The following is a 26722-nucleotide window of genomic DNA, read 5'->3' as shown; positions in this document are numbered from 1 at the left end:
GAAAAGGGTGTGGCACTGTAAAGTCCTTGTGTTGGTTGAGGATGATAACAACATCGTTCCAGAGGTGGCAATCATACAGTCCATCAGAACATATGTAAGGTTTGCCTCTGAACCCAATGGTGACTTTTTTCAGTGCCAAAGGCTTAGATGGTGGATATAGCAATTAGAGGTTTGGATCAGTCCAGGTTTTTCACTCAGTCTCATCTAATTTCCCTCCTTACCACAGCCCCATCCCATGTGGCTTTTCTCTGTGCACAGCCCATGATTCCAAGCACAGTTTTGATGGTCGCAGGGGATCTCCTCTTTCCTTTTTCACCAGAGAAAAACTTGATTGGATGCAACCCAGAAAACCCTACTCTACGGTGAACATTCTTTTGTTTCTAATAAAGGCAACCTTAATTCAAAAATATTAGCACACAAGGAGAAGGACAAGTCCAAGACCAGCATCAAATTGTAATGACATATACACTCAGAGCACTATATACCATGCAAGGGATCTTTTAAAGGAATTTAGTTTTCCCTATTGATGCACAAACATGTATATTTGAAAGAGCTCTGCTTTTTTATTCCCTGAATAGTTTTTCCAAACACCTGAATTCTGGTGATTCTTCTAAGATAGCATTATGTTAATTTTATACTGATTAAAAATCCTCTCGTACACATACCTGGTTTAATATTTTTAATTGATTAAAACATGTTGCTATATGTAAAGTATTTTAAAAATCCTTTCTACTTCCCAGACTTGTTAATGGACTAGTGTTATGCTCTGTCATATTGGTTTCCCTTCCTATGGCAAAATAGAAGAAATGTTAATCTCACCGTTGTAAATCCATCAGGTTTAAAAATATCCTTCCTGTCTTCTAGTCTAAATGCCCATGATTATTGCTGCACTCTGAAATTCTTCTCTCTATCTAAAGTGCAGATCCATACTCTATTCTTTTTTCTTTGTTTCAAAAGAAATCATCCCATTTCTTTCTAAATACTATAGATTTGGATTGATTGACATGATAGGGTTGCACTGATCTATGTGATTTGTTTTAATCAGCAGGTATAGCTGTTGCTCTTTCTTGCTTTCCCACATATAGAAATGCACCTTCTCCTTCCTTAGCAGGCAGGGTTGTCATCCTCCAGGAGGTGGCTGGAGATCTCCTGGGATTACAACTGATCTCCAGGCAACAAAGATCAGTTCACCTCGAGAAAATGGCCGCTTTGGACATTATACCCCATTGAAGGTCCCTCCACTCCCCAAACTCCACCCTCTTCTGGCTCCACTCCAAAAATCAGGTATTTCCCAACCCAGAGTTGGCACCCCTTCTGGCAGGAGGGGTCATCTCCTCCAAGGTTCCATGGATAATTAGTAGGGTTGCCAACTGTCAGGTAGTAGCAGGAGATCTCCTGCTAATTCAACTGATCTCCAGCTGATAGAGATCAGATCACCTAGAGAAATGGCCGCTTTGGCAATTGAACTCTATGGCATTGAAGTCCCTCCCCAAACCCCGCCCTCCTCAGGCTCCGCCCCAAAAATCTCCCGCCGGTAGGGAAGAGGGACCTGGCAACCCTAATGATTAGATGGTTCTGTTATCTCAGAACAATTAGTGCCTATTGAGAAAACATCACCCAATTATTCTGACCCATTAAATTAGCTGATTTAACCAACAGCAGCAACAATGCTATTGCAAATTACTTGGGAGGAGACCTGAAAAGAAGACGCCCCGCCTGGAAACATAATGACCATCACAGTCACAAAAGAAAGAACACACAAAAGAAAGATGGAATGTTAAACAAGACAACAATAAAAAAGATGAAAACAGATGGTAAAAATGACAAATAGAAACACAGAACATTCCTGAAGTTTGAGCTGAAAGTTGGGTGGAGGCAGTGTGACCCAAGTGCCAGTCTAAGTGCCCTCTTATCATGGGTTATGCTGGCATGGGGGCATTTCCGTTGGTGCCTGAGTGCTGTAGAGCTGCACAGGGTTCCTCCGCCACCGCAGCCTCTCCAGGACCTAAGTCCGGTGTGGTGGGGGGCATTCTCAGGGGCGGAGCTAACTTTAGTCAGCTTCCCTTCCAGCCCGTGGACTGCAAATTACTTCTGTAGGAGATTATTCCTCATTTGAGCAAATTACTTCAGAAAAAGTGGTGCTGCGCCAGCTTTTGTTGGTGCAGCATCGCTTTTTTCAATGGGGCAATTTTTTAAAATTTAAGTTTAAAAAGGGTGGGGGTTTTTTTGCCTCCCAGCAGCCAGGAAACCTTTTCGGAGGTGCCATGGTGGCGCTTAGGCCACAGCGCCCCAGCCGCTGCAAGGCTCATGAATGGGCTGTAAGTTATAGTAACCATATGCTTCTGCTTGAACTTTAACAAGCTCCCCAACATGTTTGATCATGCTTGTTCCGTACTGCGATGCAGAAAACCCCCATTAGAAACACTGTGGTTTCAAATGAGTGGAGAAACTGATCATTTCTTTTCTAACCCTTGTTTCTCAAAATGATATTAAGGTTAGATAAGTACACAGAATTGTGTGAAAAGATCATTGTTTTGCTTTGAACTGTGTTGTTTGGCAGTCCTTGCTTCTGGAATTGATATATCGCATTAGCCTTCTTCCTACAAAAATTGGCCAGGGTAGTGTGGCTTCAGAAATCACGTTGTTTTGCATAAATGGATGCAAACGTGCAGCATCTGTATGCTTTTTTTTTTCACCTGAACCCTATGTTTTGAGAGACAAATTACTATTTGGCTTGTAGGTTCGTGCCATAGAAATCAAATAGAAATTCCCTGATAGTCGCTTCATTCCTACAGTGTCTTCGTGACACTTCTGTAGGAGATTATTCCTCATTCAAGCAAGCACATCACTGTGTGACAAGGGCCTTGGTCTTACCACGATTCAGCTTACCACGTTCCTGGTGAATACTGGGATGTCTGACAAGAGTTCCTGCCATGAGGGGAAAATGTCTCAAACTATGATATGCACTGCATGGTGTAAAAGGTTGGGGTTTTTGTTTTTTAAAGACGTTTCCATTTCAATTTTGTTTCGCCCCTACTCTCATAGCTATGGAGGTTCCATATACCATCAGTCACGGCAAATTATCTAAAGACGTTGTAGAAGCACTAACAAGTAAAAGAAGAGCCATATAGCTAGATAGTCTTCATTCTTTCTGATGATTTGGAATCAGAACTTTATGGCCAGCAGCTAAGTAAAGCCTCATTGCTGGGAGCAGAATACAAACCACCATCTTCCCTGTGAAGGTCCCCTCATCCTCAGGAGCAGAAATTTAGGAGGGTCCATGGACTGTGGCAGAAAGGAGAGGGCTGTTTCCAAAACTCATCACCTCTTGGTGTATTGGATTCCAGTAATCATGTAAGAATGCTGTGGCTAGGGCTGCCAGGTTCCTTTTTGCCACCGCCGGGAGGCTTTTGGGGTGGAGTCTTAGGTAAGCGGGGTTTGGGGAGGGGAGGACTTCAATGCCATAAAGTCCAATTGTCAAAGCGGCCATTCTTTCCAGGGGAACTGATCTCTATCGGCTGGAGATCAGTTGTAATAGCAGGAGATCTCCAGCTAGTACCTGGAGGTTGGCAACCCTAGCTTTGGTGTGTTGGGGTTTCTGAAGTTTGAACTATGTTCATTCAAATTACTATTTGAATAAGGAATGAGGAAATTGAATATTTTTATATAGGGGATGCAGTAAGATATTTTTTATGTTGTTTGGTAAGCAGTAAAGATTGTGGGAGTTATATTCTAGGTCAAGCACAAGATGGTGCTATTGTACAACACAACACTTTTCAGGGAATAATTTGCTCACTTGAAAATTTGTAGTCATTAAACAAAGAAATCTCAGAGAGAATGCAACAGACCACCATGCAAACAAATCTTTGAAAAGCCACTCTATCTATTTCCAAAAGGACTAAAGGAAAAGGAAAGATTTATCTTGGAATTGTATAAAAGACAATAACTTCCAGCAGCTGCTTTACAAAGAACCATCCATTTCAACAGATGTGCCTTGAAGGAGCCTGAAACAATGGAAATATATTCCAACAACAGACAAGGTTGGTCTATTTTCCTCTATTTCTGCATGTATTGGGCAATATGTGAGTCCTTCCGTTATTCAGTGCCGGAGGAAAGGAAAAGTGGGTCTCTGGTGGCAAATGTGCTAAAGGATTTGAAATTGGATGTGAAGGAGCTGTCTGATCGTAGGGCGCGGTTGGTTTCTGAAGACACCAAGCAATATTTCCAGCTGGATCCTCACTCTGGGGATGTGTTATTGAAGGACAGAATAGACCGAGAGGCTTTGTGTGGTCAGAAGGACCCTTGTGTCTTACTCTCAGAGATTGTGCTGGAAAACCCAGTGCAAGTGCACAGAATTGAAGTGGAAATAGAGGATGTGAACGACAACTCTCCCCAGTTCTCTAAAAAGGAATTCCTTTTGGAAATGCCTGAGCAGACTCCCCTGAATACTCGATTCCCGCTGGAGATTGCTAAAGATGCAGACAAAGGAGAAAATGCTGTTCAGAATTACTCAATAAGTCCTAACAATCATTTTAGTGTGGATGTGCAAAATCGCAGTGATGGTAGCAAATATGCGGAATTAATATTGCAGAAACAATTAGACCGTGAAGAGAAAGCACAACTTTTCCTGATTTTGTCAGCTGTTGATGGGGGAAGTCCAAAGAAAACAGGCACAGCAAAAATTGTTATTGTTGTTCTGGATGCCAATGACAATGCGCCTAAGTTTCATCATTCTGTGTACAAGGTAAAACTGATGGAAAACTGCCTGCCAAATACACTTGTAACAACAGTGAATGCAACTGATAGGGATTTGGGTTCATATGGAGATATAACTTTTTCTTTCAGTCAGCTACCAGATAATGTGGCTAGATCATTCAAGTTAAATAAACATACTGGAGAACTAACCGTAGCTGGAATAATTGATTATGAAGAAAACACCAAACATGAGATAAGTATTAGAGCCACTGATGGAGGGGGGCTCTCGGCTTACTGCAAAGTCATTGTGGAGGTTGAGGACAGGAATGACAATGCTCCAGAAGTGACCCTCACATCCCTCACCAGTCCATTACCAGAAGATTCTCCTATTGATACACTGGTGGCCCTCTTCCGTATCACAGATCGAGACTCTGGAGATAATGGCAGAACTGGTTGCGCCATTGGGAAAAACCTACCATTCATGTTAAAAACCTCAGAGAATAACTATTACCAGCTGGTGACCCAGCAGTCCTTAGACAGAGAAAAAGCCTCAGAGTACAACATCACCATCACAGCCACAGACCGGGGCTCTCCCAGGCTCACTTCAACAAGAATAATTAACGTTCAGATCTCAGATGTCAATGACAACTCCCCAGTATTTGAAAAGTCAAGGTATGAAATGCAAATCCGAGAAAATAATATTCCTGGTCTTTTACTAGGATTGGTACATGCTAATGACCTGGATACAGATCAAAATGCCAAAGTGACCTATTCACTTTTGCCTGGGAAGGTCAGCGATCAACCTGTATCCTCTTACGTCTCCATCAACTCGGAAACTGGGAATCTTTATGCCATCCGATCTCTGGACTATGAGCAGTTAAAAGATTTCCAGGTGACTGTGAGGGCTGTGGACAGCGGGTCTTCTCCCCTGAGCTCCGAAGTTATGGTTCGAGTTGTTGTCATGGATGAAAATGATAATGCCCCATTCATCCTGTACCCACTTCAGAATGGCACTTCCCCATCCAATGACCTGGTTCCTAGGGGGGCCGAGGCTGGCTACCTGGTCACCAAGGTGGTGGCCGTGGACAGAGATTCCGGTCAGAACTCTTGGCTTTCCTATGAGCTCCTGAAGGCCACGGAACCGGGTCTATTCAGTGTGGGGGCACAGAATGGAGAAGTGAAAACCATGAGAGCAATTAATAAAAGAGACAGCTTGAAACAGAAACTTATCATTGGAGTCAGAGACAATGGGAGCCCTCCCCAGTCCACCTCTACAACGCTAAGCATTCTGCTTGTGGATGGTTTCTCTGACCCTTATATGAAAATAGTGGATATCCCAAAGGAGGAAGGGGTGCAGGAGGAAGACCGTAACCTGACTATGTATCTGGTCATATGCTTGGCTGTCATCTCCTTCATTTTTCTGGTTTCTGTGTTGGTGTTTATTGCCATCAAGATTCAGAAAAGAAGGAAGTTCATAGAGACCTCCACCTTGAACTTCCCAGTGGGACCGAATTTCCCAGAATACTGTGGAGATGTTGATGCTGGATCCCTTTCCCGGGCGTACAACTATGAAGTGTGCTTAGCTGGTGGGTCTCTGAACAGCGAGTTCCGGTTTCTTAGGCCCCTTTTTCCAGTATTTTCTGTGGAGCCTCCTCACAAGAAGGAGGAATCAAGGATTTCATCTTCTCAGGAAGTTTCCAGTCATGCAGCAGAAGGTCAACTCATGAACCAGGTGAGAATACAATTGACATCTTATTGTTAAATTTAAAATTCCTAATATTGGTTAAATGTAAAATTGCTAAATTGGCAACAAAACTTTATTAGCTATATCCCAGCGCAATCTGTTATTGTTTCTCTGTATCTCTTGATCCCACGTCTTTTTTGCCATCCATATGTAGAAGAAAATAATGATATCTTGCATGTAATTTATAGTTACAACAACATGACAAATATCTATCTCTTCTCCTTTTCTTTGTGACCATTTTCCCCAGAGTGTGCAAAAGAGCTAGGCAGCAGGCATTAGCTTGTGCTTGGGGAATTGGCAACCTTTCATGATCAATAGATTCCCCTGGGAATATTCTGTGTTTTTTATTCTTGCTGCTTATGTCTGGTGCAATGTACATCTCAGTTTGTTATTCGCAAAGCTTAGTTTTGTTGCTTGTCCGAGGGAGGCAGTCTGACCCCCTGTACTTACTGCAGCTCACCAGGCGGGTGAGCCACCTGCTGCTTCCCATGGGGTAGGGGCTACTCCCTGGGCACTGCTGTTGCAGCGACACCCAGGAGTGGCCACTGCTGGTCCTACAGCAGCAGAAGACCCAGTTGGTCCCAGCAGCCACTCCAACAGCAGAGGTGTTCCAGAGCAGCCCTGCTGCAGTGTGCTGGAAGACCTCTACCTAGCCCCATCTGGAAGAAGTGGGGCTGTCTCAACATATGGCAGGACTTCACATCTCTGTGAGCAGGGAAGTCCAGAAGAGCCAGGTCTCTCCCACATTGTTTGGGGAGAGGAAGGCGGCTGGGAGAGTGGGCTTAAGTGTGCTGTGAACCACCCTTTTCTCCAGGTTCTGACATATGAGCTAAGGCCCCCAGTCAGGGAAAGGAATGTTTGGACACATCCCTTGAAAAGAAGGTTCTGCAACCAGGAATAGGAAAGCTCCACAATCTGCTCTGAACTTCTCTGAAAAATCATTCACCCTCCATATACCCTCAGAATATTCTGGTCCCCATATATGGATTGTGGTTCAAATGCAGAGATCATTTACTATTCCAGTCAGAAAAGGAGAAATTCAGAGAACATACACCACTTACTATTATGAATTTACTTCATTTATAGCCTGCCTTTCCCACTGGGACTGCAGGGAGATTACATAATTATAAATCAATGAAACAAGACCTGTATAATATGTGCAACAAATAATGGAATAAAATTGGATTACATAATTAAAGAAACAATGGAATACAGAATATACATCCAAGAGACAGCTGTTGCTGTCAACTTTTTGCCGGGGACACATGAAAAGAGTCTTGCTTTGATGAGTGAAGCTCCCTCAATGGAGCATATCAAGACAAGCTGTCCTGAATATATCTGGGTCCAAGGCCATGAAGGGCTTTGAAGGGAATAACCAGCACCTTGAATTGAATCTGGGAATCAACTGGTACCCAATGGAGTGACTGCAGAATAGGTATAGTATGTATACTCTGCCTAGCTCCTGATAATAACCAAGCTGTAGCATTCTGTACCAAATGGAGTTTCCAAGTCATCTTTGTGGGCAGATCCATGTAGATCACCTTACAATAGTCTAGCCTCATGGATACTCGTGGCTAGATCAACCAGGTCAAAGAAAGGAGCCATATTCCAGGCTAAATGGAGTTGGAAGAAACCATTCTTTTTTTCTTTTTCTTTTTTACAAATGATTACCTTGCTTCTCCATAAATAATGTTGAGTCCAGTATAACCCCTAGGCTCTTACCTAAGTCACTGAGGATCAGCTGAAACCCATCAAATGTGGGAAGCCCAATGCCCTTGAAGACCTCAGACTTTCCAACCATTATTACCTCTGCCATATCAGGATTCCATTTAAACTTGTTCACCTGTAGCCATTTAACCACTGCAGTCAGACATTGACCCAGGACACCTATAGCAGCATCAAGTGGTCTAAACATGGAAAGACAGAGCTGGGTATCATCAGCATATTGGTAACAACCAACTCAAAAACCATAAATGGTTTCTCTCAATGTCTGTACCTAGCATGGGAGATAAGACAGAGCCTTATGGTACCCCACAGGGCAAGTCCCATCCTGTTGACAACTGTTTCCTGATAGCAACCCTCTGAGTCCAATCTATAAGGAACAATGTAAACCATTCCAAAAAACAACACTTGAAAGCTACTTATACCTCGAAATGTCTCAGCAGGATGACATGGTCTGCCGTATCAAACATTGCTGATAGACCCAACAACGGCGCACAACATTTGTCTACATCTAAAGCAAGATAATCAGCTACATCCATGGACACCCTCTCTGTCTTATAGCCTAGACTGAAACCTAATTGAAAGTGGTCTATGGCAGATGTGTCATCCAGGAAAACATGGAATTACTCTGCCACCACCCTCTCAATTATCTTGCCCAGAAAGGGCAGATCAGAGGCTGGATGATAATTGGTCACATCATTCTTCCCCAGTGATGGTTTTTTAAGTAATTGACAAATAACCACTTCTTTTAGCACTTGTTTCAATTAAATCAAATCTCTGAGGAAATCAGTGTTTTGGATCAAATTGATCATGAAAAAGAAGCGAAGTGTGACATACGTCAGAGTGATTGATAGAAGAGAGGTTTTTGTGGCACTGTATGGTCCGTGTGGAGATTGAGGATAGTAATGGCAGTTGATCAAGCACGATCACCTACTGGTTTGTCTCACTTCCTGCTTTCCATTCAAAATAATTTTTCATTTTAATTTACAGCATTTATACTCCACCTTTCTGTCTTCATAAGGGCCACCAAGGCAACTAGCAAATTAAAACATACATAAAAAAACCACAGTTTAAAAACCATTAAAACCACCAAAAACACATCATTAAAACAATTAAAACCAGAGCTAAAATACATACAAAAACCTAAAAATAACAGTTAAAATATTGAGCAGGAAGGAGAAATCCATGAGGGAATGCCAAACAGAACAAAAAAGTCTTCACGCATTGGTGGAAGAAGACAATACAAGGGGAGAGATTAATCTCCCTGGGGAGAGAGTTCTAGAGTTTTGGTACCATGACCGAGATCGCCCTCTCCCGGGTTGCCACCAGCCTAACCTCAGAAGATAGGGGCACCCAAAACAGGGCCTCGGAAGATGATCGTAGCTGTTGGGTAGGTTCATAAGGAAGTAGGTGATCCTTTGGATATGAGATTATTTAATTCTCAGACTTGGGAAATACATCTGCAAGATGTAATGGTATTTGCTCCTTATTTACCAAGGCACAACCTAACCCTGTAGAATAAGGAGCTACTGCACAGGGGTGAAATTAGTTAGTATGGTGCTCGAGACAAAATTCCACACAAAACATTGAAGTGATCTGATCAGGAGCTTGCCTTGTGTGGTTCAAGGAAGTTCAATCAAGGTTCATTCACCTGCCAATTGTGTTGTGTTGAAGTTGTCAGCATGCCTAATGGCAACTATATAATTCTCTAGCATCCTAGCAAAGGAAAGCAAACATAATTATCAAAATTTAGCAAATGAGTAGAAGGCAGATTCTGAGAATGGCCTCACAATGGAATGATTCAAATATGGTATAACATGCCAAGGGTTTTAATTTAATTTTCCATATGTGTGCATGAAACTATCTTTATGATTCTTCATTGATTCTAGATATTTGAGGATTCATGCTTCTTCTGTGTCTGAATTGTTTTTCCAAAATCTGAATCTCACTCTTCTACTATGTTAAGTTTATATATGTTTAGAATAACTTTTTTTGGTTGTCTGATTTAAGATTTTTTTAAAATCAGTTTAAAAAGCGTTAATGTACATAAGTGTTAGAAAAAACCTTTGTACTTCTCAGAGCTATGGAAGGACTAGCATTATGCTGTAGTAGAGATTCCCTTTCTATGGTGCATTAGAAGAAGCTGTTATGATAGCTCCTTTGTAAATTACTTGGGCTTAAAAGAATCCTTCCTCTCCATGTGTCAGTTATTGGAAACCAAGTCCCTTCTACCCACTCATTACAAACGTGTAAATGTGTTTGTCTTAGGGCTATGGACAGTGTGTTTGTCTTAGGGTTTTTTTGGTTGCCTTTTGAATATATATGATATTCAAGAAGTTAAAAATGGAATTTAAAAACATAATAGTAGAAGCCCTTAAAACAATTAATGTTATTCAAGAGGGAAGGCACTTCCCCAGTGCCAGCATATAATACAGCCCACAATAGGGAACCCTCCATCTAACTGAAGGCCCTCCAAAACAGGTAAGATCTTTAATGCACTCCAGTTTAAAGGGTTTATGGCAGATGAACTCAGAAATTTCATGGTAGTTGCTCCATTTCCACAGCATCCTTCTTGACATTTGTCTTGGAGATTATCCTTCATTTCAGAAAGGAAATCATTATGAGACAAAGATCTAAGGGAAGTTACACCTTTGCTTGATGACCAGGTGAATGGTACCATACATGCACAAGGTTAATTTTTGTTACAGAAATTCAGTAATTTCCCCAGTTCTGGCCATATTTTGTTGTAAAGGTTTTCTCTGAAAATGATTTCTGATCGTGGATTCATGGAATGATTAATTCTGTTTTCAGTCAAAGAATTCTTAGCTTTGAACTATGATTTTTATTTGCACAGCTGTTTTGATTTGAACATTAGTCTCCTTTGTTTATAATGGGCAGGGCCCAAAGAACAGCCAGTATGGTGTAGTGTTTATAGTGCCAGGCTAAGTTCTAGGACGCCTGGATTCAAATCTCTGCTCTTCCATGATGTTTACTGACTGCCTGTAGGTCAGTCACTGTCTCTCCACCACACCTGCCTTACAGAGTTGTTGCGAGAATGAAATGGTGAAGAGAGAACCATGCATACTGCCGTGAACTCCTTGGAAGAAGCATGGGATAAAAACGTAGATGGTTTGAACCATAAAGCTAGTTCTCTGAGCCCACAGTGGGGTTTTCCTAATTTTGTTTTAAAAACAGGAACCCACAGTGCCCCACAAGCAACTGCTTTTCAAGTTGAGGGGAGTTTAAAAAGTACTCATGGGATCCAGCTACTCCAAGAAAAAAAGGAAAAAATGAATCCACTGTTACAGGGAGCTCCTTCCTTGGGTCAGTCCAGCCATCTCAGATCCAGGCAAGTGACAGAATACAGTGCTGATAGTTAATGGCCTTTGGTTGTGACAGTAAAATGACACAAACAAGATACAACAGGAAGTCTGCCATCATGAACCCAAGCTTAACTCATAAACTTTTATTAGCTGTCAGATGTCTGGCTAATAGAAACAGTTTTAACATATAATTGATGTCTGCCTATATAAGAGACATAAGAACAAGTTTATTATTTTCCACTAAGTAATCAGAATATCTTTCATTATACCCGTGCCTCATTTTGGGTTTAATTTTTTTTAAAGGTGTAATGAATGAGGAAGGGGTCAAAACAGGTACAATATATGATAAAGGTTAAAAAAACACATAAATATTATAACGGTTGCAAGTTCTTAACATGAAAGGTATTTTTGGTTTTGGTAAATGGTAAAGATTATGAGAGTTACATCGTAGCTGAAGCACAAGGTGGTGCTATTGCACAAGGCAACACTTTTCGGGGAATAATTGCTCTTCTGCAAATCTGTAGCCTTTAGACAAAGAAATCTCAGAGAGAAAGGCAACAGATCTTCATTGCAAGCAAATCTGCAGACTTTTCAGGATGGGAAAAAGCCACTGTATCCATTTCTAAAACAAAAAGCAAGGATCTGCCTTGGAAACATGAAATAGACAAACACTTCTTGGAACTGCCTTACCAAGAACTAGCCTGTGAATCAGATGTGCCTAGTTGGAGGCTGAGACAATGGAAATACATCACAACAACAGGCAAGCTTGGTCTTTTTTCCTGTATCTCTGCATGTGTGGGGCAATATGTGACTCCTTCCGTTATTCAGTGCCTGAAGAAAAGAAAAGTGGGTCTCTGGTGGCAAATGTGCTAAAGGATTTGAAAGTAGATGTGAAGGAGTTGGTCAATCGTAGGGCCCGGCTGGTTTCTAAAAGTACCAAACAATATTTCCAGCTGGATCCTCAGTCTGGGAATGTTCTATTAAAGGATAAAATAGATCGAGAGGTTCTGTGTGGCCAGAAGGACCCTTGTGTCTTACTCTCAGAGATTGCGCTGGAAAACCCATTGCAAGTGCGCAGAATTGAAGTTGAAATAGTTGATGTAAATGACAATTCACCTCAGTTTCCTAAAGAAGAATACCTTTTTGAAATACCCGAGCAGGTACCAGTGAATACCAGATTCCCTTTGGAGACAGCTCGGGATTCAGACAAAGGAGAAAATGCTGTTCAGAATTATACCCTTAGTCCCAATGACCATTTTATGTTGGATGTGCAGAGTCACAGTGATGGTACCAAACATGCAGAGTTGGTATTGCAAAAGCAATTAGACCGTGAAGAGAATGCAGAGCTCTTCCTCATTCTGTCGGCTGTTGATGGAGGGACCCCAAAGAGAACAGGCACAGCACAAATTATAGTTAAAGTTCTGGACAATAATGATAATTTCCCTCAGTTTGGCGATTCCCTGTACAAGGTGAAACTGGAGGAAAACACCCCGAGAGGTACACTTGTAACTAAAGTGGAAGCAACTGACAGGGATTTTGGTTCCTATGGGGATATCACTTACTCTTTCAACCAGGTCTCAGATACTGTGCTCAGATCATTCAACTTAAACAAACATACTGGGGAACTTACTGTTGCTGAAACAATTGATTATGAAGAGGATATAAATTATGCAATAAAGATCAAAGCCACGGATGGAGGGGGGCTCTCTGCTTACTGCAAAGTCATTGTGGAGGTTGAGGACAGGAATGACAACGCCCCAGAAGTGACCCTAACCTCCCTCACCAGCCCCTTACCAGAAGATTCTCCCCCAGATACCGTGGTGGCCCTCTTCAGTGTCACCGATCAAGACTCTGAAGATAATGGAAGAACTGGTTGCACCACCGGGACAAACTTACCCTTCATGCTTAAAGCCGCAGAGAACAACTATTACCAGTTGGTGACCCAGCAGCCCCTGGACCGAGAAAGAGTCTCAGAGTACAACATCACCATCACAGCTACAGACTGGGGCTCTCCCAGGCTTACTTCAACAAGAATAATTACTGTCCAAATCTCAGATGTCAATGACAACTCCCCAGTATTTGAAAAGTCAAGGTATGAAATGCCAATACAGGAAAATAACATTCCAGGTCTTCTGATAGGATTGGTACATGCTGATGACCTGGACACAGAGCAGAATGCCAAAGTGACCTATTCACTTTTGCCTGGGAAGGTCAGCGATCAACCTGTGTCCTCTTATGTCTCCATCAACTCTGAAACTGGGAATCTGTATGCCATCCGATCTCTAGACTATGAGCAGATAAAAGATTTCCAGGTGACCGTGAGGGCTGTGGACAGCGGTTCTCCTCCCCTGAGCTCCAAAGTTATGGTCCGAGTTGTTGTCATGGATGAAAATGATAATGCCCCATTCATCCTGTACCCTCTTCAGAACGGCACTTCCCCATCCAATGACCTGGTTCCCAGGGGGGCTGAGGCTGGCTACCTGGTCACCAAGGTGGTGGCAGTGGACAGAGATTCCGGTCAGAACTCTTGGCTCTCCTATGAGCTCCTGAAAGCCACAGAACCGGGTCTGTTTGGTGTGGGGGCCCAAAACGGAGAAGTGAAAACCATGAGGCCCATAAATAAACGAGACACGTTCAAACAGAAACTTATCATTGGAGTCAGAGACAACGGGAGCCCTCCCCAGTCCACCTCTGCAACGCTAAGCATTCTGCTAGTGGATGGTTTCTCTGACCCTTATATGAAAATAGTGGATATTCCAAAGGAGGAAGTGGTACAGGAGGAAGACCGTAACCTGACTATGTATCTTGTCATATGCTTGGCTGTCATCTCCTTCATTTTTCTAGTTTCTGTGTTGGTGTTTATTGCCATCAAGATTCAGAAAAGGAGGAAGTTCATAGAGAGCTCAGCCCTAAATTTCCCAGTGGGACCGAATTTCCCAGAGAACTGTGGAGATGCTGATGCTGGATCCCTTTCCCGGGCTTACAACTATGAAGTGTGCTTAGCTGGTGGTTCTCTGAACAGCGAGTTCAGGTTTCTCAGGCCCCTCTTTCCTGTGTTTTCTGTGGAGCCTGCTCAAAATCCAGGGGTTCAAAGAATTTCAACTGGTTCCCAAGAAGTTCCTGGTCATGCAGCAGAAGGGCAACTCATGAACCAGGTAAGAATATAATTGACATACCAATAATATAGTTAAATAATGTTAAATGCACCTTTGCATTTGAGTTTCAATTTAGCTATGATTTGATCTCATCAAATAAATAAAACAAACGGGTGTAAATCTGAATGCGGGCTTCAACTTCTCTGCTACTTCTGTTTTTCTAAATCTTTGTATTCTGATTTCTTCCAAGTTGGGGTTGTCGGATATGTTGCGGTTGTCCAGCAGGTCCTCTTCATGAGTCTTGAAAGGATAGGTAAACTTAGCTCTAAACTTTGCACACAGGTTGGTTTGATTTTTCCCCCCTGGTGGTATCAGTCTCTATTGCTGTGCTATAGCTGTCCTCTCTTTTTAGCTTCTGCTACATTGTTCCATTTTAAATTTATTTTCTCCAGATTGGGAAAGGCTGTGATGAAAAAGAGTGATGTAATAGGTCCGTTTCTCATGTGGATCTTGTCCAGCCAAAATACCTAGCCCATGTTCTGTCCCAAACAGCATAATCCCTGATTCGCCTTTTTGTGTACAGCTTTTTCCAGTTATATTGCTGACTGACTGTCTTGGGGGAGGATTTTTTATTTCCAGGAAAGCTTTTTTTTCTGAGCTCTTCTAGCTGTTCAACATGAGCATTATAATGGGAGCAGAAAAATGCTTTGCTTACAGTATGGCAGTAGGCAGGGTGGGACATTTAGGCTAACTCTCCTCCTCTTAGAAAGCTCACCACCTGGCATATTCTAGGAAAGAGGTAAAGGATTTGTTTGTATTCTCTGTAAGATGGGAAGGCCTGACTTGGTTGTGGGAGCAGCGAAAGAACCAGAGGCTGGTCTTGGTGTGCTTAGTTCTTCCCCTCTTGCAGTAGGTAGACCTGTGTCTGTTCTGTAGAACAGAGGGGCTATTGGGCTTCCAACTTTTAACATTAAAAAGAGGGGGAAATCCAGTCACATACGCAGCCATAAACCTCATACATTACCATTAGGGTTGCCAGGTCCCCCCTCTCCATTGGCGGTAGGTTTTTGGGGCTGCATTCAACACAATCACGTCACTTCTGCGTCTACCCCTGGAAGCTCCACATCACTGTAGCCGCTTTAGTACCCAATCCCCAAAACATATGGTCAAGCCCATGTCTTCTTAAGCATGGGCTTGTTGTATGAAGCATTTAATATTCCTCAAGCATGTCTGCTGGTGGGGAAGTCAGTGGTGGCACAAGATTTGTTTGTGCATGTAGGGTTTAGCATCCTTTGCCCTTTCTGTTTAAAAATAGACGTACAGATTAAGCCAGAAAGAATTGAGGAATAAAATACAGTATTTCCTCAAATGCATGACAGGCAGCCCATTCCTGAGAGGGAGGGCTGAACTGGTGGCTGGAGGCGGTGCCACCGCATCGCCTCCAAAGGAGGATTCAGCCTCCCCCACCAAAGCCAAAATGCTGCCCTCACCCTCGAGCCCCGTGTAACTGCTCCATAGGGTTCCATGGGGATATGGCACCTAAAAAAGATCAAGGTGAGGGCAAAGGGGGCTTTCCCGGCCTGAAAGGCTCCTCCCCTGGACCGCTCTGGGAACACCCCAGGAATGCCCCCCAGGAAGACGGCGCACAGAATTGCTCTGTCAGGACACTGGCGGGAGGCTGTGCCAGTGTCCCTACGCCAGCGTCCGTGCCAGTTTTGCCAGTGCAAGGGCCACAGGCGCTAGCGTAAGGGGTTATCGATGCCGGCGCCAGCCCCTACGCTCCTCCTAAAGACTTTCAGCCCTCGAGGTGAGGAATGGCTGTAGATTTCTTTTCCAGGTATGCCATCAAAAAAAGAAAAAGGGGAAAGAAAGCGACAGTCATATTAAATTTGCATACAAGTTACAGTTACAAATATTTTTGTGTATAACATTTTTTTGGGGGGTATTTCAAGGTCATCTTCTTTTCCAGTAAATATGGTACTCATCTCCACATGTCTGTAAGTCCAGTGGGCATGGAAAAATTTCAATGGCCTATGAACAGGGACCCTTTCCCCTCTCTGTCCTCAGTTTGGCAGTGAGAACTTCTTGAGTAAGGGTGGTTAACTCCTGAGAATGTCATCACATTTTGGGGGATGGAGAGAAATTCAGATGGGAATGTCTTTCCCATTGAAGCCAGTGAAAATTATTACCAAACCAAAAAACAACCTTGAATACATTACACATGTTTTAAAAAACAACAACAAGAAGCTGATCTTTAAAAGAGACTGTGTACAATCTCAATTTTGACCTGTTCATACCTAGAGGAAAAAATAATGGTGGTCTTGCAAATGAATAATGATTTTGTGTTATTTATTTTTTTTAAATTACATTAATTATAGCTTGCTTTTCTCACTGAGATTCAAGGTGGGTACACAGTGGAAACAAAATACAATCAACAGCATGGGACATCCAATAAAAGTGAAATAGGGTTTGAATTATAGAAATCTTGGAAGCAGAAACTTGGAACAGAGCTGAAAAAAGACGAAACAAGGCATAAGCATTTAAATAGCTCAGGTGGAAAGATGCAGAGATTACACAGTAGGAGCATACTTATAGCAGTAGACAATAATATAGTCCACAGTCACTCTCCCTTTACCAGAGGACCTTGCTGAACCATTTCATTACAGTATACCCCTATTACCTGTGTAGAAACGCCCTCTTGAATAATTCAGTTTTGCATAGTTTGTGAAAACCCACTTCCCACTGGTAGCCTTCCTAACCTTATATTGCAGGCCATTCCATAAGATGGGGGCCGTAACAGAGAATGCATATGTATGTGCTTGTCCAGTACCTTGAATTGAGCCCTGTAACTGATGGGCAGCCAACAGAGTGACTACAGAATGGTAATGATATGCATGTTCCACCTAGCTCCTGATAGTAGCATTTTGCCCCAACTCTGAGTTGACTTCAAGGGGAGACCTATGTAGAGTGGATTCCAGTAGTCTAGTCTCAGTGTTACTGTGGCATGAGATCTTATTCAGTAACATCACACATTATTGTAAGCTTTTGTGTTCTGTATGCTATATGGTGGATTCAAAGCAGGCAATTTTGAGCCGTTTGGGTTCCTATAAACTTTTCTTCCAGCTCTAGTTCCTTGTGATGTTGTAACTAAGCTGTGTTTTAAATGCCTGCTTGATTTTTTACTGTTCTTCTGAACTCCTTTTAAAAAAACAAAACCCCACACTCACTGGGAAGAAGGATGGGATTTTTTTGGGAAAGAGAACAACCTACAGGCAGTGTGGATTTCTTCTGTAAGTGCAAGGGGAATGCACACCAAAGAAGGCTTTCACTAGAAACTGGCTGACCCTGTACTTAAAAGGCTCTGGTCTGGGCATATTGAAGAATTTAATGTCAACCAGTTTGCCTCCTGGGATTGATAAAGCGAGGGATTTTCATTTTGTCTTGACACAAACAAGGTAAGGAATCCTGAAGAGAAACTATGGGTTCTCCTGACTTTCTGTGGAGTACAGACTTTTGCAATAATTACTCATTGGACCCAATTCCCTACAAGATTTGAGGAACATGGGGGTTACTGAAGGAACACTTCTCACCAACGATATCTATCAATCATTGTTCAGAGATTGTACGTGTATTAAGTGCCGTCAAGTCACTTCTGACTCATGGCAACACTATGAATCAATGTTCTCCAAAATGTCCTATCATTAACAGCCTTTCTCAGGACTGGCCATGGCTTCCTTTATAGAGTCAATCCCATCTCATGTTGAGTTTTCCTCTTTTCTTGCTGCCTTCCATTTTTCCTAGCATTATTGTCTTTTCCAGTGACTCTTGTCGTTTCATAATGTGCCTGAAGTATGATAGTGTCAGTTTAGTCATTTTAGCTTCTAGGGAAAGTTCAGAGATTAGAATTAGACAAATTTCATGGACAAAAGCAACAATCTGGTGAGCGCATCTCTGCTTATACTGCAGAGCTTTGGGGATATCCTAGCTGACATGTCACACAATTATCTTGTATGTAGAGTTCAGAATGACCCTAAAGGCACCTCTGGTCTAAGTCAAATTTGGAAATTGCACTGGTTCAGGAAATGGCCTTTTTAGCCAGTGAAACTACATCAGTACATGCAACAGAAATTAGGAGGGCATCTGCTAATGCCAGTACTATCCATAGGAAGCTGGAAGAAAGCTCTCAGAATCTGGATCAGTGGAAAACAAGGAACATATGCAGATAAACAACATATGCAGATAAACCATTCCAACTCATGTTCAGGCTGTAGGTGGGCGCCCTGATGCTCTGTCTACAGATTCAAGGATATGCAATGCATATTGTGTAGAAAGAAAGGTCACATTGACATTGAGCCACTTTTCCATTCAAAGTCCACTTTTATAAAGCCAAGAAACTGCAATGGGGATTTACAGCACCTGGCATCCTGTGAACCTTTGAACACATGAACAAATGAAGCTGCCTTGTACTGAATCAGACCCTTGGTCCATCAAAATCAGTATCCTCTGAGTTGTGTTTCAAGGGCCTGCTTGGTTTTAGCCAGTTCTACTGACTCCACCACAGTATTTTCTTCCATATTGTTTGCCATTGTGTGAGAGAAGAACTACATAGGATCTGAGAGGAGAGGAAAGTAAATGAATGTATTGGAAATGTCCCCCCCCCCAACGACAAACAAGTAGTCACTACAATAATTCCCACACAGATCTTAGCCCCATCTGCAAGCTGTGCAACCAAAGGACAAAGACTGTGATGAACAAACCTGGAAATTAAAGGTCAGGAATTACTTTGGCTACAGAAAGGGGAGCAGTAATAAGTACATATGTGGCTGTAGCTCATCATTGTGGCCACATTTCCATAAATGATCTCACCATTTGGTAGGCATTTGATAGTGGTAAAATGCAGCATCCTGACACAATGAGCAGCGTAAATATAGGCCTTTGCTTTTAAAGGTATTTTGCATTCGGCTTGCCCTACAGTGAAAAAAGTCCCCATGCAGAGTTTTGAGAATTCAGATGGGGGGAACTGTTCATCTAGAGAACGGCAAATCCAAAGCAAAACCTCCCATGCGTTTTCGGCCAAAGTTAATTATTGTTCCTTACTCAGCCACGTGGTGGCAGCATTGGCAAACACACTAGTTGGAATTGTGTTCTGCAGTGAAAAAAACTTGAAGCTGCGAATACAGAAAGCTATAGCAACTGCACAGGCTGCTCGTTTTTATCAGAAATAGAGAGGGAATATTCACAGAGGTAAACAAGCCTACAGAGCCAAACTCAATTCCTTAACAGTGGAGATATTCACTGAATGAATATCAGAAGATCTCCATTTTAACAAGGGAATTTATCTGACTTGGAAGTGGCTGGCACCATGGAGGATAGCTTCAGGATCAGACAAGGTCTGTACCTTTTGTTCTTCCTCTCTCTGTCTGGAGTGGTGTGTGTCTCCATTCATTATTCTTTGCCTGAAGAGAAGAAAAGTGGGTCTCTGGTGGCTAATGTGCTGAAGGATTTGAAACTGGGACCAGGGGAGCTCTCTGCTCGCAGAGCCCAGCTGGTTTCCAAAAGCAATAAGCAATATTTCCATCTGGATACCCGTTCTGGGAATCTGTTTGTAAATGACAAAATAGACAGAGAAGCTTTGTGTGGCCAGACTGACCCTTGCTTACTTCTTTCTAAAATTGCACTGGAAAAACCTTTAGAGACCATCAGTATAGAAGTGAAGATAGAAGATGTGAATGATAACTCTCCAAAGTTTTCTAAAAATGAATTTAATCTTGACATTCCTGAGAATGTCCCTACAAATACCCGCTTTCCTTTGGAATCTGCCCAAGATACAGACTTGGATGAAAACAGTACTCAGAACTACACACTGAGTCCCAATGGGAATTTCAGATTGGATGTACAAAATGATGAGTTTGGGAGCAGATATGTGGATCTTGTTTTGGAGAAGTCACTAGACAGGGAGGAGAAGGCAAAGTTTGGGCTGACTCTCACAGCTGTTGATAGTGGGGTGCCACAGAGAACAGGCACAGTTCAAATAAATATTAATGTTCTGGACAACAATGACAACTTTCCTCAGTTTACGCAACCTGAATATAAAGTGAAACTTAAGGAAAACAGTCCTCGTGGTACTCTAGTGGCTAAAGTGGAAGCCAGAGATTTGGATTTTGGTACAAATGCACAGATCTCTTATTCATTCTATCGAGTGCCTGAGAAAATAAGCCACTTGTTCCACTTGCATGAAAGCACTGGAGAAATCACCATTTTGGGTCCAATTGACTATGAAAAAGAAACCAACTATTATATGAACATCAAGGCAACAGATGGAGGTGGTCTTTCAGGCCACTGCAAGGTCCTGGTGGGAATTGAGGATGAGAACGACAATGCACCTGAGATATCGGTCATATCCATCTCCAGCACTGTACAAGAAGATTCTCCCCTGGACACAGTGGTGGCGCTTTTCAGTGTCACAGACCAAGACTCTGGGGAGAACAGCAGAACTTCATGTTCTGTGGAAACAAACCTCCCCTTTGTGTTAAAAGACGCTGGGAGTAACAATTACCAGCTTGTGATCCAAAGTCATTTGGACAGAGAGAAAGTCCCTGAGTATAACATCACCATCACAGCTACTGATAGGGGCTCTCCCAGGCTCACTACAAAAAGAACAATTAGGGTTTTAATCTCAGACATCAATGACAACTCTCCAGTGTTTGAGAAGGCAAAGTATGAAATGCAGTTGTGGGAAAACAATATTCCGGGCCTGCTGATGGGTTCAGTCCATGCTGTTGACCTGGACGTGGAGCAGAATGCCCAGGTGACCTATTCTCTTGTGCCTGGAAATGCAAGCGGTGCTCCTGTGGCCTCTTATGTTTCCATCAACTCTGAGAATGGGAATCTGTATGTTCTGCGATCTCTGGATTATGAGCAGATCAAGGAATTCCAAGTGACAGTGAGGGCTTCAGATGGGGGTTCTCCTCCACTGAGCTCAGAGGTTGTTGTTCGAGTTGTCATCTTGGATGAAAACGATAACGCTCCCTTCTTCCTCTACCCACTTCAGAACAGCACCTCCCCCTGCAACGACCTGGTCCCCAAGTCCGTGGAGGCTGGTTACCTGGTGGCCAAGGTGGTGGCTGTGGATGGGGATTCGGGTCAGAACTCTTGGCTGTCCTATGAACTGCTTAAAGCCACGGACCCTGGTCTTTTCAGCATAGGAGCCCAGAATGGAGACGTGAAAACCAGGAGGCCACTGACAGAGCGAGACACAAACAAGCAGAGACTGATTATCCTGGTCAGAGACAATGGCCACCCTCCCCAGACCAGCACTGCTACGCTGAATATACTTCCAGTGGATGGCTTTTCAGATCCTTATCTGAATATTGCAAGTGTCAGTCATGAAACCAGTGAAGAAGACGGCTCCTTGACTATGTATCTGGTGATCTGCTTGGCTGCGGTGTCTTTTGTGTTCCTGATCTGCATCATTTTGTTTGTTGTCATCAAGATGCACAAGAAAGAGTCTAGTTTTATCACTGCCCTTCCTCAGTTCCCACCTGTTCTACCTGAGATCCCAGAAACTGGTGTCGATTCTCAGAGTGGATCACTTTCCCGGACTTACCACTATGATGTTTGCTTAACCGGAGGATCTCTAAGCAGTGAGTTTAGATTCCTTAGGCCTCTCATCCCTGTTTTTTCCATGGGAGACCCAAACCTCTCTGAGAATCACAGGATTTCTTCTGTCTCTCAAGAGACTCCTGAACAGGTGGATGGAAGAAAACCATGTGAACATGTAAGTGATTCGCTCTTCTTAATTACCATCATAGTCTAAGGCTCTAAGCAAATTTTATCAGTGTTGTAATTTAATGTTTTTTGCTATTCTGTTGTTTAATTATTTCCAACCCTCTCTTTTTTTCCCCTGTGTATTGGTTCTTGAATGGTTGTTAAATAGCTGCAGTGTTTCAAATCAGCATGTGAAATACAGCCCTACTCCTCCAATTACTTTCTTATGCTCTTTGTTTTCCCAGTTTCTTTCCCTATTAGGTTTCCTCCCTCACTTTAAGAACACAGATCTGATACACCTGATACTCATGTCAGGTTTTTCTCTGACATCACAACCACTCTTTACGTGGCTCATCCTTCTACCTTCTAATGTGTCTCCAGTCTCTCTGTCCACTCTCCTAGTTCACATGAACAAAAACTGGAGAGAAGGTGCTCCAGGGGCTTTAAAGATAAAGATAAGAAAATGATTACAACAGAACTGGAGGAGGGGCTGAGAGCTACTTTTAATGACTTGAATGATGGGTCACTCCCGAGGGACCTTCTGATGACCCCTGATATAGGACACACCCCAATTATCAAGTCTTGAGGTTACCAAGGGAAGCATTTCCAGAACTTCACAATTCCATTCACCAGCCCTCCAGGGCCAAGTAATTATCTTGAGTAAGGTGTCCCATGCCTGGCAACCCGTGAGAGATTTGGAGGTGGGGACATGGTGAGGCAAGTTGTTTTGTGCTCCACTATGTAAATTCTGGTGAAAAACATAGGTCATTTTTTCACGGAGGTTTGGCACGGTTTTGCTTTTGTTTTGCCTTGCTTCAAATTTTTGATTTTTCATGAGCTCTTCGAGTTTTAGCAGAAAAACCGCGTCAACTCCACGTCTTCTCAAACCTGTGTTGTTTCGTTCTTTGTGGTTGCTACACGTTTTTTTTTTTTCACTCCATGAAAAAGTTCCTGGGTTCGGACTGATTGTCCCCTCCCATGTGGGCTAATTTCTCCTCCCCTGTGAACGGCGATTGGCTGGGAGAGTTTCAAGCCCGAGGGACAGCCTCCCTCCAAGGCAGGACAGATCTCCCTCCTGCAAATCCAAGCCAAATCTCCAGTCACCCTTCTGAAGAGGGGCAGCCAGTCTGCTCTGGGTCTCCCTCCTGCCGGTGCGATCCTGTGTGTGTGTGTTGGGGGAGAGGGTATCCCGAGAGCGGCAAATCCAAGCCAAAACTCCCATCACCCTTCTGAAGTGGGGCAGCCAGTCTGCTCTGGGTCTCCCTTCTCTATCTGGATAGAAGTTCCTGGAAATGGATGGACGGAGCTCTACGGGGGGGGGGGCACAATGATGACAGTCTGTCAAAGTCTGGGAAAGGGGGGTGGCCAAGTACGGGGGGAACGGGGAGCATGGTAAATAGAAAGGTTATATAAGGAAACTGGAGGGACTGGTGCTTTTTTTGGCTGGGGTTGTGTCCACAGAGGTGAACTGCACTGGGTAATCCGCAGGGCGGAGTTGGGGCAGAGTTGGGGGCGGGCATAAACCATGAGCTTTTCAGAAGGGGACAGACCAAACTGTTGTAGAATACTGCTTGCTTTGTTCCTATGAAAAACCAAAACTACTTCTGGATTGACGGGGATATAAAAATATGAATTTAAATCGCGCCCATGAAAAATAAATTTAAATCACTTTTTTTTTTTGCTCCGCGGCAAGAGAGCATCAAAATCTTCCGTGAAAAGTGGGCCATAGAGTTTCAAAGATTCCTAGAGCTACCTTATGTCACTTCTGGGTTTTCCCACAGGATGCTGACATTTCCCCCCCTCCCCATTTTTCTCCTGCCATTGCTTATAGCGGTTGTGGATAATGACAGCTGCAAGCAGGGAGGCCTCCTGCCATAACAGGTGGCCAGGCAGCCTTTCACAGATCCCATCCATGGCGTTCTCAGCAAATTGAGAAGCAGACACAACAGATGTACCTCAGAATGCTTCACTGAGATCCCTGTGTCTTATATTCTCCAAAGCCCTTGCAAAGGAAAATAACTCCACCTGTCTTTCAAGCCTTCTATATATTCCAGAAGAATTAGCGGTGGGGAGAGCATTTATGGTGACCACAAAGGGTGGCTTGTGTGCCAAGCCAATATTTGAGAACATCTGTGAATAATGGTGACTTTCAGTGCAATCCTAAAGAGAGTTACTCCCATCTAAGTCCATTCATTGCAATTGGCTTAAATTGGAGTAACTCTGATTAAGATCGCACTGTGTGCCTTTGTTTCAAAAAAAAAAACAGGTACATTAAGCATGTAAAACACAGGTGGAAAAGGGCTCCAACTGAGAATCACAGGCAGGAATGGAACTATTACAAAGTAGTGCCACTATTCTTTGAACCTCAATCATGCACACACACAAAATGCCATGGTCATAGGATCTAAAAACTTCTATGAGTGTCAACACTTGATGGCAGTTATTCACCAGAGAAATCAAATAACATTTTTTTTGGTCTCAAAATAAAAGTCTTAAGTGAAACTGAAATGGATTAGAATAATCAGCTTCTTCTGATAGTTACCACCAGTTTCATCCTCTTGCTAAAGTATGGTAGATTTAAGACAGACAGGCTGTGATGAAAATTTCTTATGTGGACCTCACCATTGTTTCCTTAAGAGGCTGGGGAACAATCCACTTTCTCAGTGGTTCAGGTTCAGGTTTATTGCATTTGGCCAAAGGCCGTTACAAGAACTGATAAAAATCCATATAACAATCATTGATAAAAGTTACATATATAAAAATTTCTCTAACCCGCCAGAACTTGTCAAAATACTGGAGAAGGACTTAGAACGTTCTTTAAAAATATATATGGGAATACTGCTATATTGAAATTCTATCACACTAAAGGGGGCTTTTTGATAGATCCAGCAATAAAACTATTCCAGAGCAAGGTGAGTGTGCAACTTTTATGTGGCGAGGTATGGGGATGGAGTGATGCTGTTGTAGCTAATTTGGAGAGAATCCAAAATCTCCACCCAATGAGTTGTTAATAATTGCCCTAAAGTTCTCATCAAATCTCTTGTGGGAGAAAACAACCAGCCAGGCAGGGCAAGGACCAACAGCCCATTTCTGAGCTTTCAACGGCTGGGGACGGCATGGTCGAGGCACCAACGCAGTGCCCCCAAAGCCGTTCTCCGGCCGCTGAAAGGCTTTTTTAAAAAGGCTTTTTTAAAAAGTCTTTTGTAGGCTTTTACATTTTTTAATGGGACATTTTGCCCCATTGAAAACAGTGAGGCTATATATTCAGTATAGGAAACTAGTATAGAACCAAAACTCAGAAGTGTCTGATTTTACCAGCAGATTTCTGTGTAAATATGACATAGCAATCACACACACATTTGTATATATGAGGGCTGTGACTGATTCCCTATTCACCTAGAAAATGTCTACCAGATGGAACTGCTCTGGCACAATATTGGGAAAGAATAAAAAGCTTCATTGAAATCATGTACATTAGAGGTGCCGCTAACTTTGTGGCAAATACATGACTGGGGAAGATACCATTTTCAACAGCCACAATGAGTTGTGAGCCAAACCCTGTATCTCCTTGCCTTGCTGCCTTTCAACTTGAGCAGTTGCTGGACAGCTTTATGTTAGACAGTTCAGGATTACCAGATGAATATAAATTACTATAAAAATCCCTAAATACTTCACAAGCCTTTTTATCAGTTACTGGGGATGCCTGTAGTCTCTGAGAAAAAAACAGGCGGTATAGCCTGTTCCTTAATCTCACTCATGATCTTATCAGTCTTATTACCTTTTTCAAAGTACTTTGGCTTAGCAAATCATATAGCTTAACTAGCTTAGTGTACGTTGATCATTTCCAGTTGGTTTTTACAAACTTTAACCAGTTTATATTTAATGTCTGTACTCAGTGTTTTCTTATGCTTTTTATTCTAACTACTGAATTGAATTAATTAAATCGTCCCTTAATTTATTACATTTCCTCTTTTCACACATTTCTTGGTGAAATATAATTCTTTGCCAGAAGGCTTCACTTGCGTCTCAAACAGATTTCCAACTGAAATAAAAATATATTATTAAGGACATTAAACTCTTTAAGTTACTTTATTTGTTTATATATTTCATCTTGTTTCAGTGACTTGTTATTTAATCCCCATATATGTTGAACCAATGTCCCCTTTATTTCCTCTAATTCTACTAATCATCTCTCTAAATGTACTAATTTATCTTTCAACTCCCTTTTAGTGTTATCAATTTTCTACAGAAATTATGTTCAAAAGTAGAAAATTGCTGTTGTAAGATATCAGATTTTGTATTCTTCTTAGTATGTCTTGTGTTCATTACACTGAGATGACAAGAAATATTGCATCACATGTTCGCCATTCTATTTG

At 42.5% G+C, this 26722-nt stretch overlaps 2 protein-coding genes across 3 annotated transcripts in view; both read left to right on the top strand.

Annotated features, from left to right (window-relative positions):
- Positions 1-26722, top strand: part of LOC130492932 (protocadherin beta-16-like) — a 181985-nt gene that overhangs the window by 22975 nt on the left and 132288 nt on the right. Inside the window, exon 1 of one of the 2 annotated variants that reach the window (XM_056866703.1) lies at positions 12222-14639. The exons of the other annotated variant lie outside the window; for it this stretch is intronic. Coding sequence (XP_056722681.1) covers positions 12222-14639 — 2418 coding nt within the window. Of the gene's footprint in view, positions 1-12221; positions 14640-26722 lie in introns of those variants that run through there. 2 annotated transcript variants of the gene reach the window in all.
- LOC130492946 (protocadherin beta-16-like) lies at positions 4013-6457 on the top strand. Its single transcript, XM_056866723.1, has one exon. The coding sequence runs from the start codon at positions 4013-4015 to the stop codon at positions 6455-6457; it is 2445 nt and encodes an 814-aa protein (XP_056722701.1).

The sequence above is a fragment of the Euleptes europaea genome, unplaced genomic scaffold (assembly GCF_029931775.1).
Source record: "Euleptes europaea isolate rEulEur1 unplaced genomic scaffold, rEulEur1.hap1 H_3, whole genome shotgun sequence".
In the NCBI taxonomy this organism is placed as follows: domain Eukaryota; kingdom Metazoa; phylum Chordata; class Lepidosauria; order Squamata; family Sphaerodactylidae; genus Euleptes; species Euleptes europaea.
Note: the sequence above shows the minus strand (reverse complement) of the source record. Positions and strands in the feature narration are given on the sequence as shown.

Coding starts and splice junctions, on each gene's coding strand:
- LOC130492946 (XM_056866723.1), top strand. CDS start 4,013: ATGGAAATATATTCCAACAACAGACAAGGTTGGTCTATTTTCCTCTAT.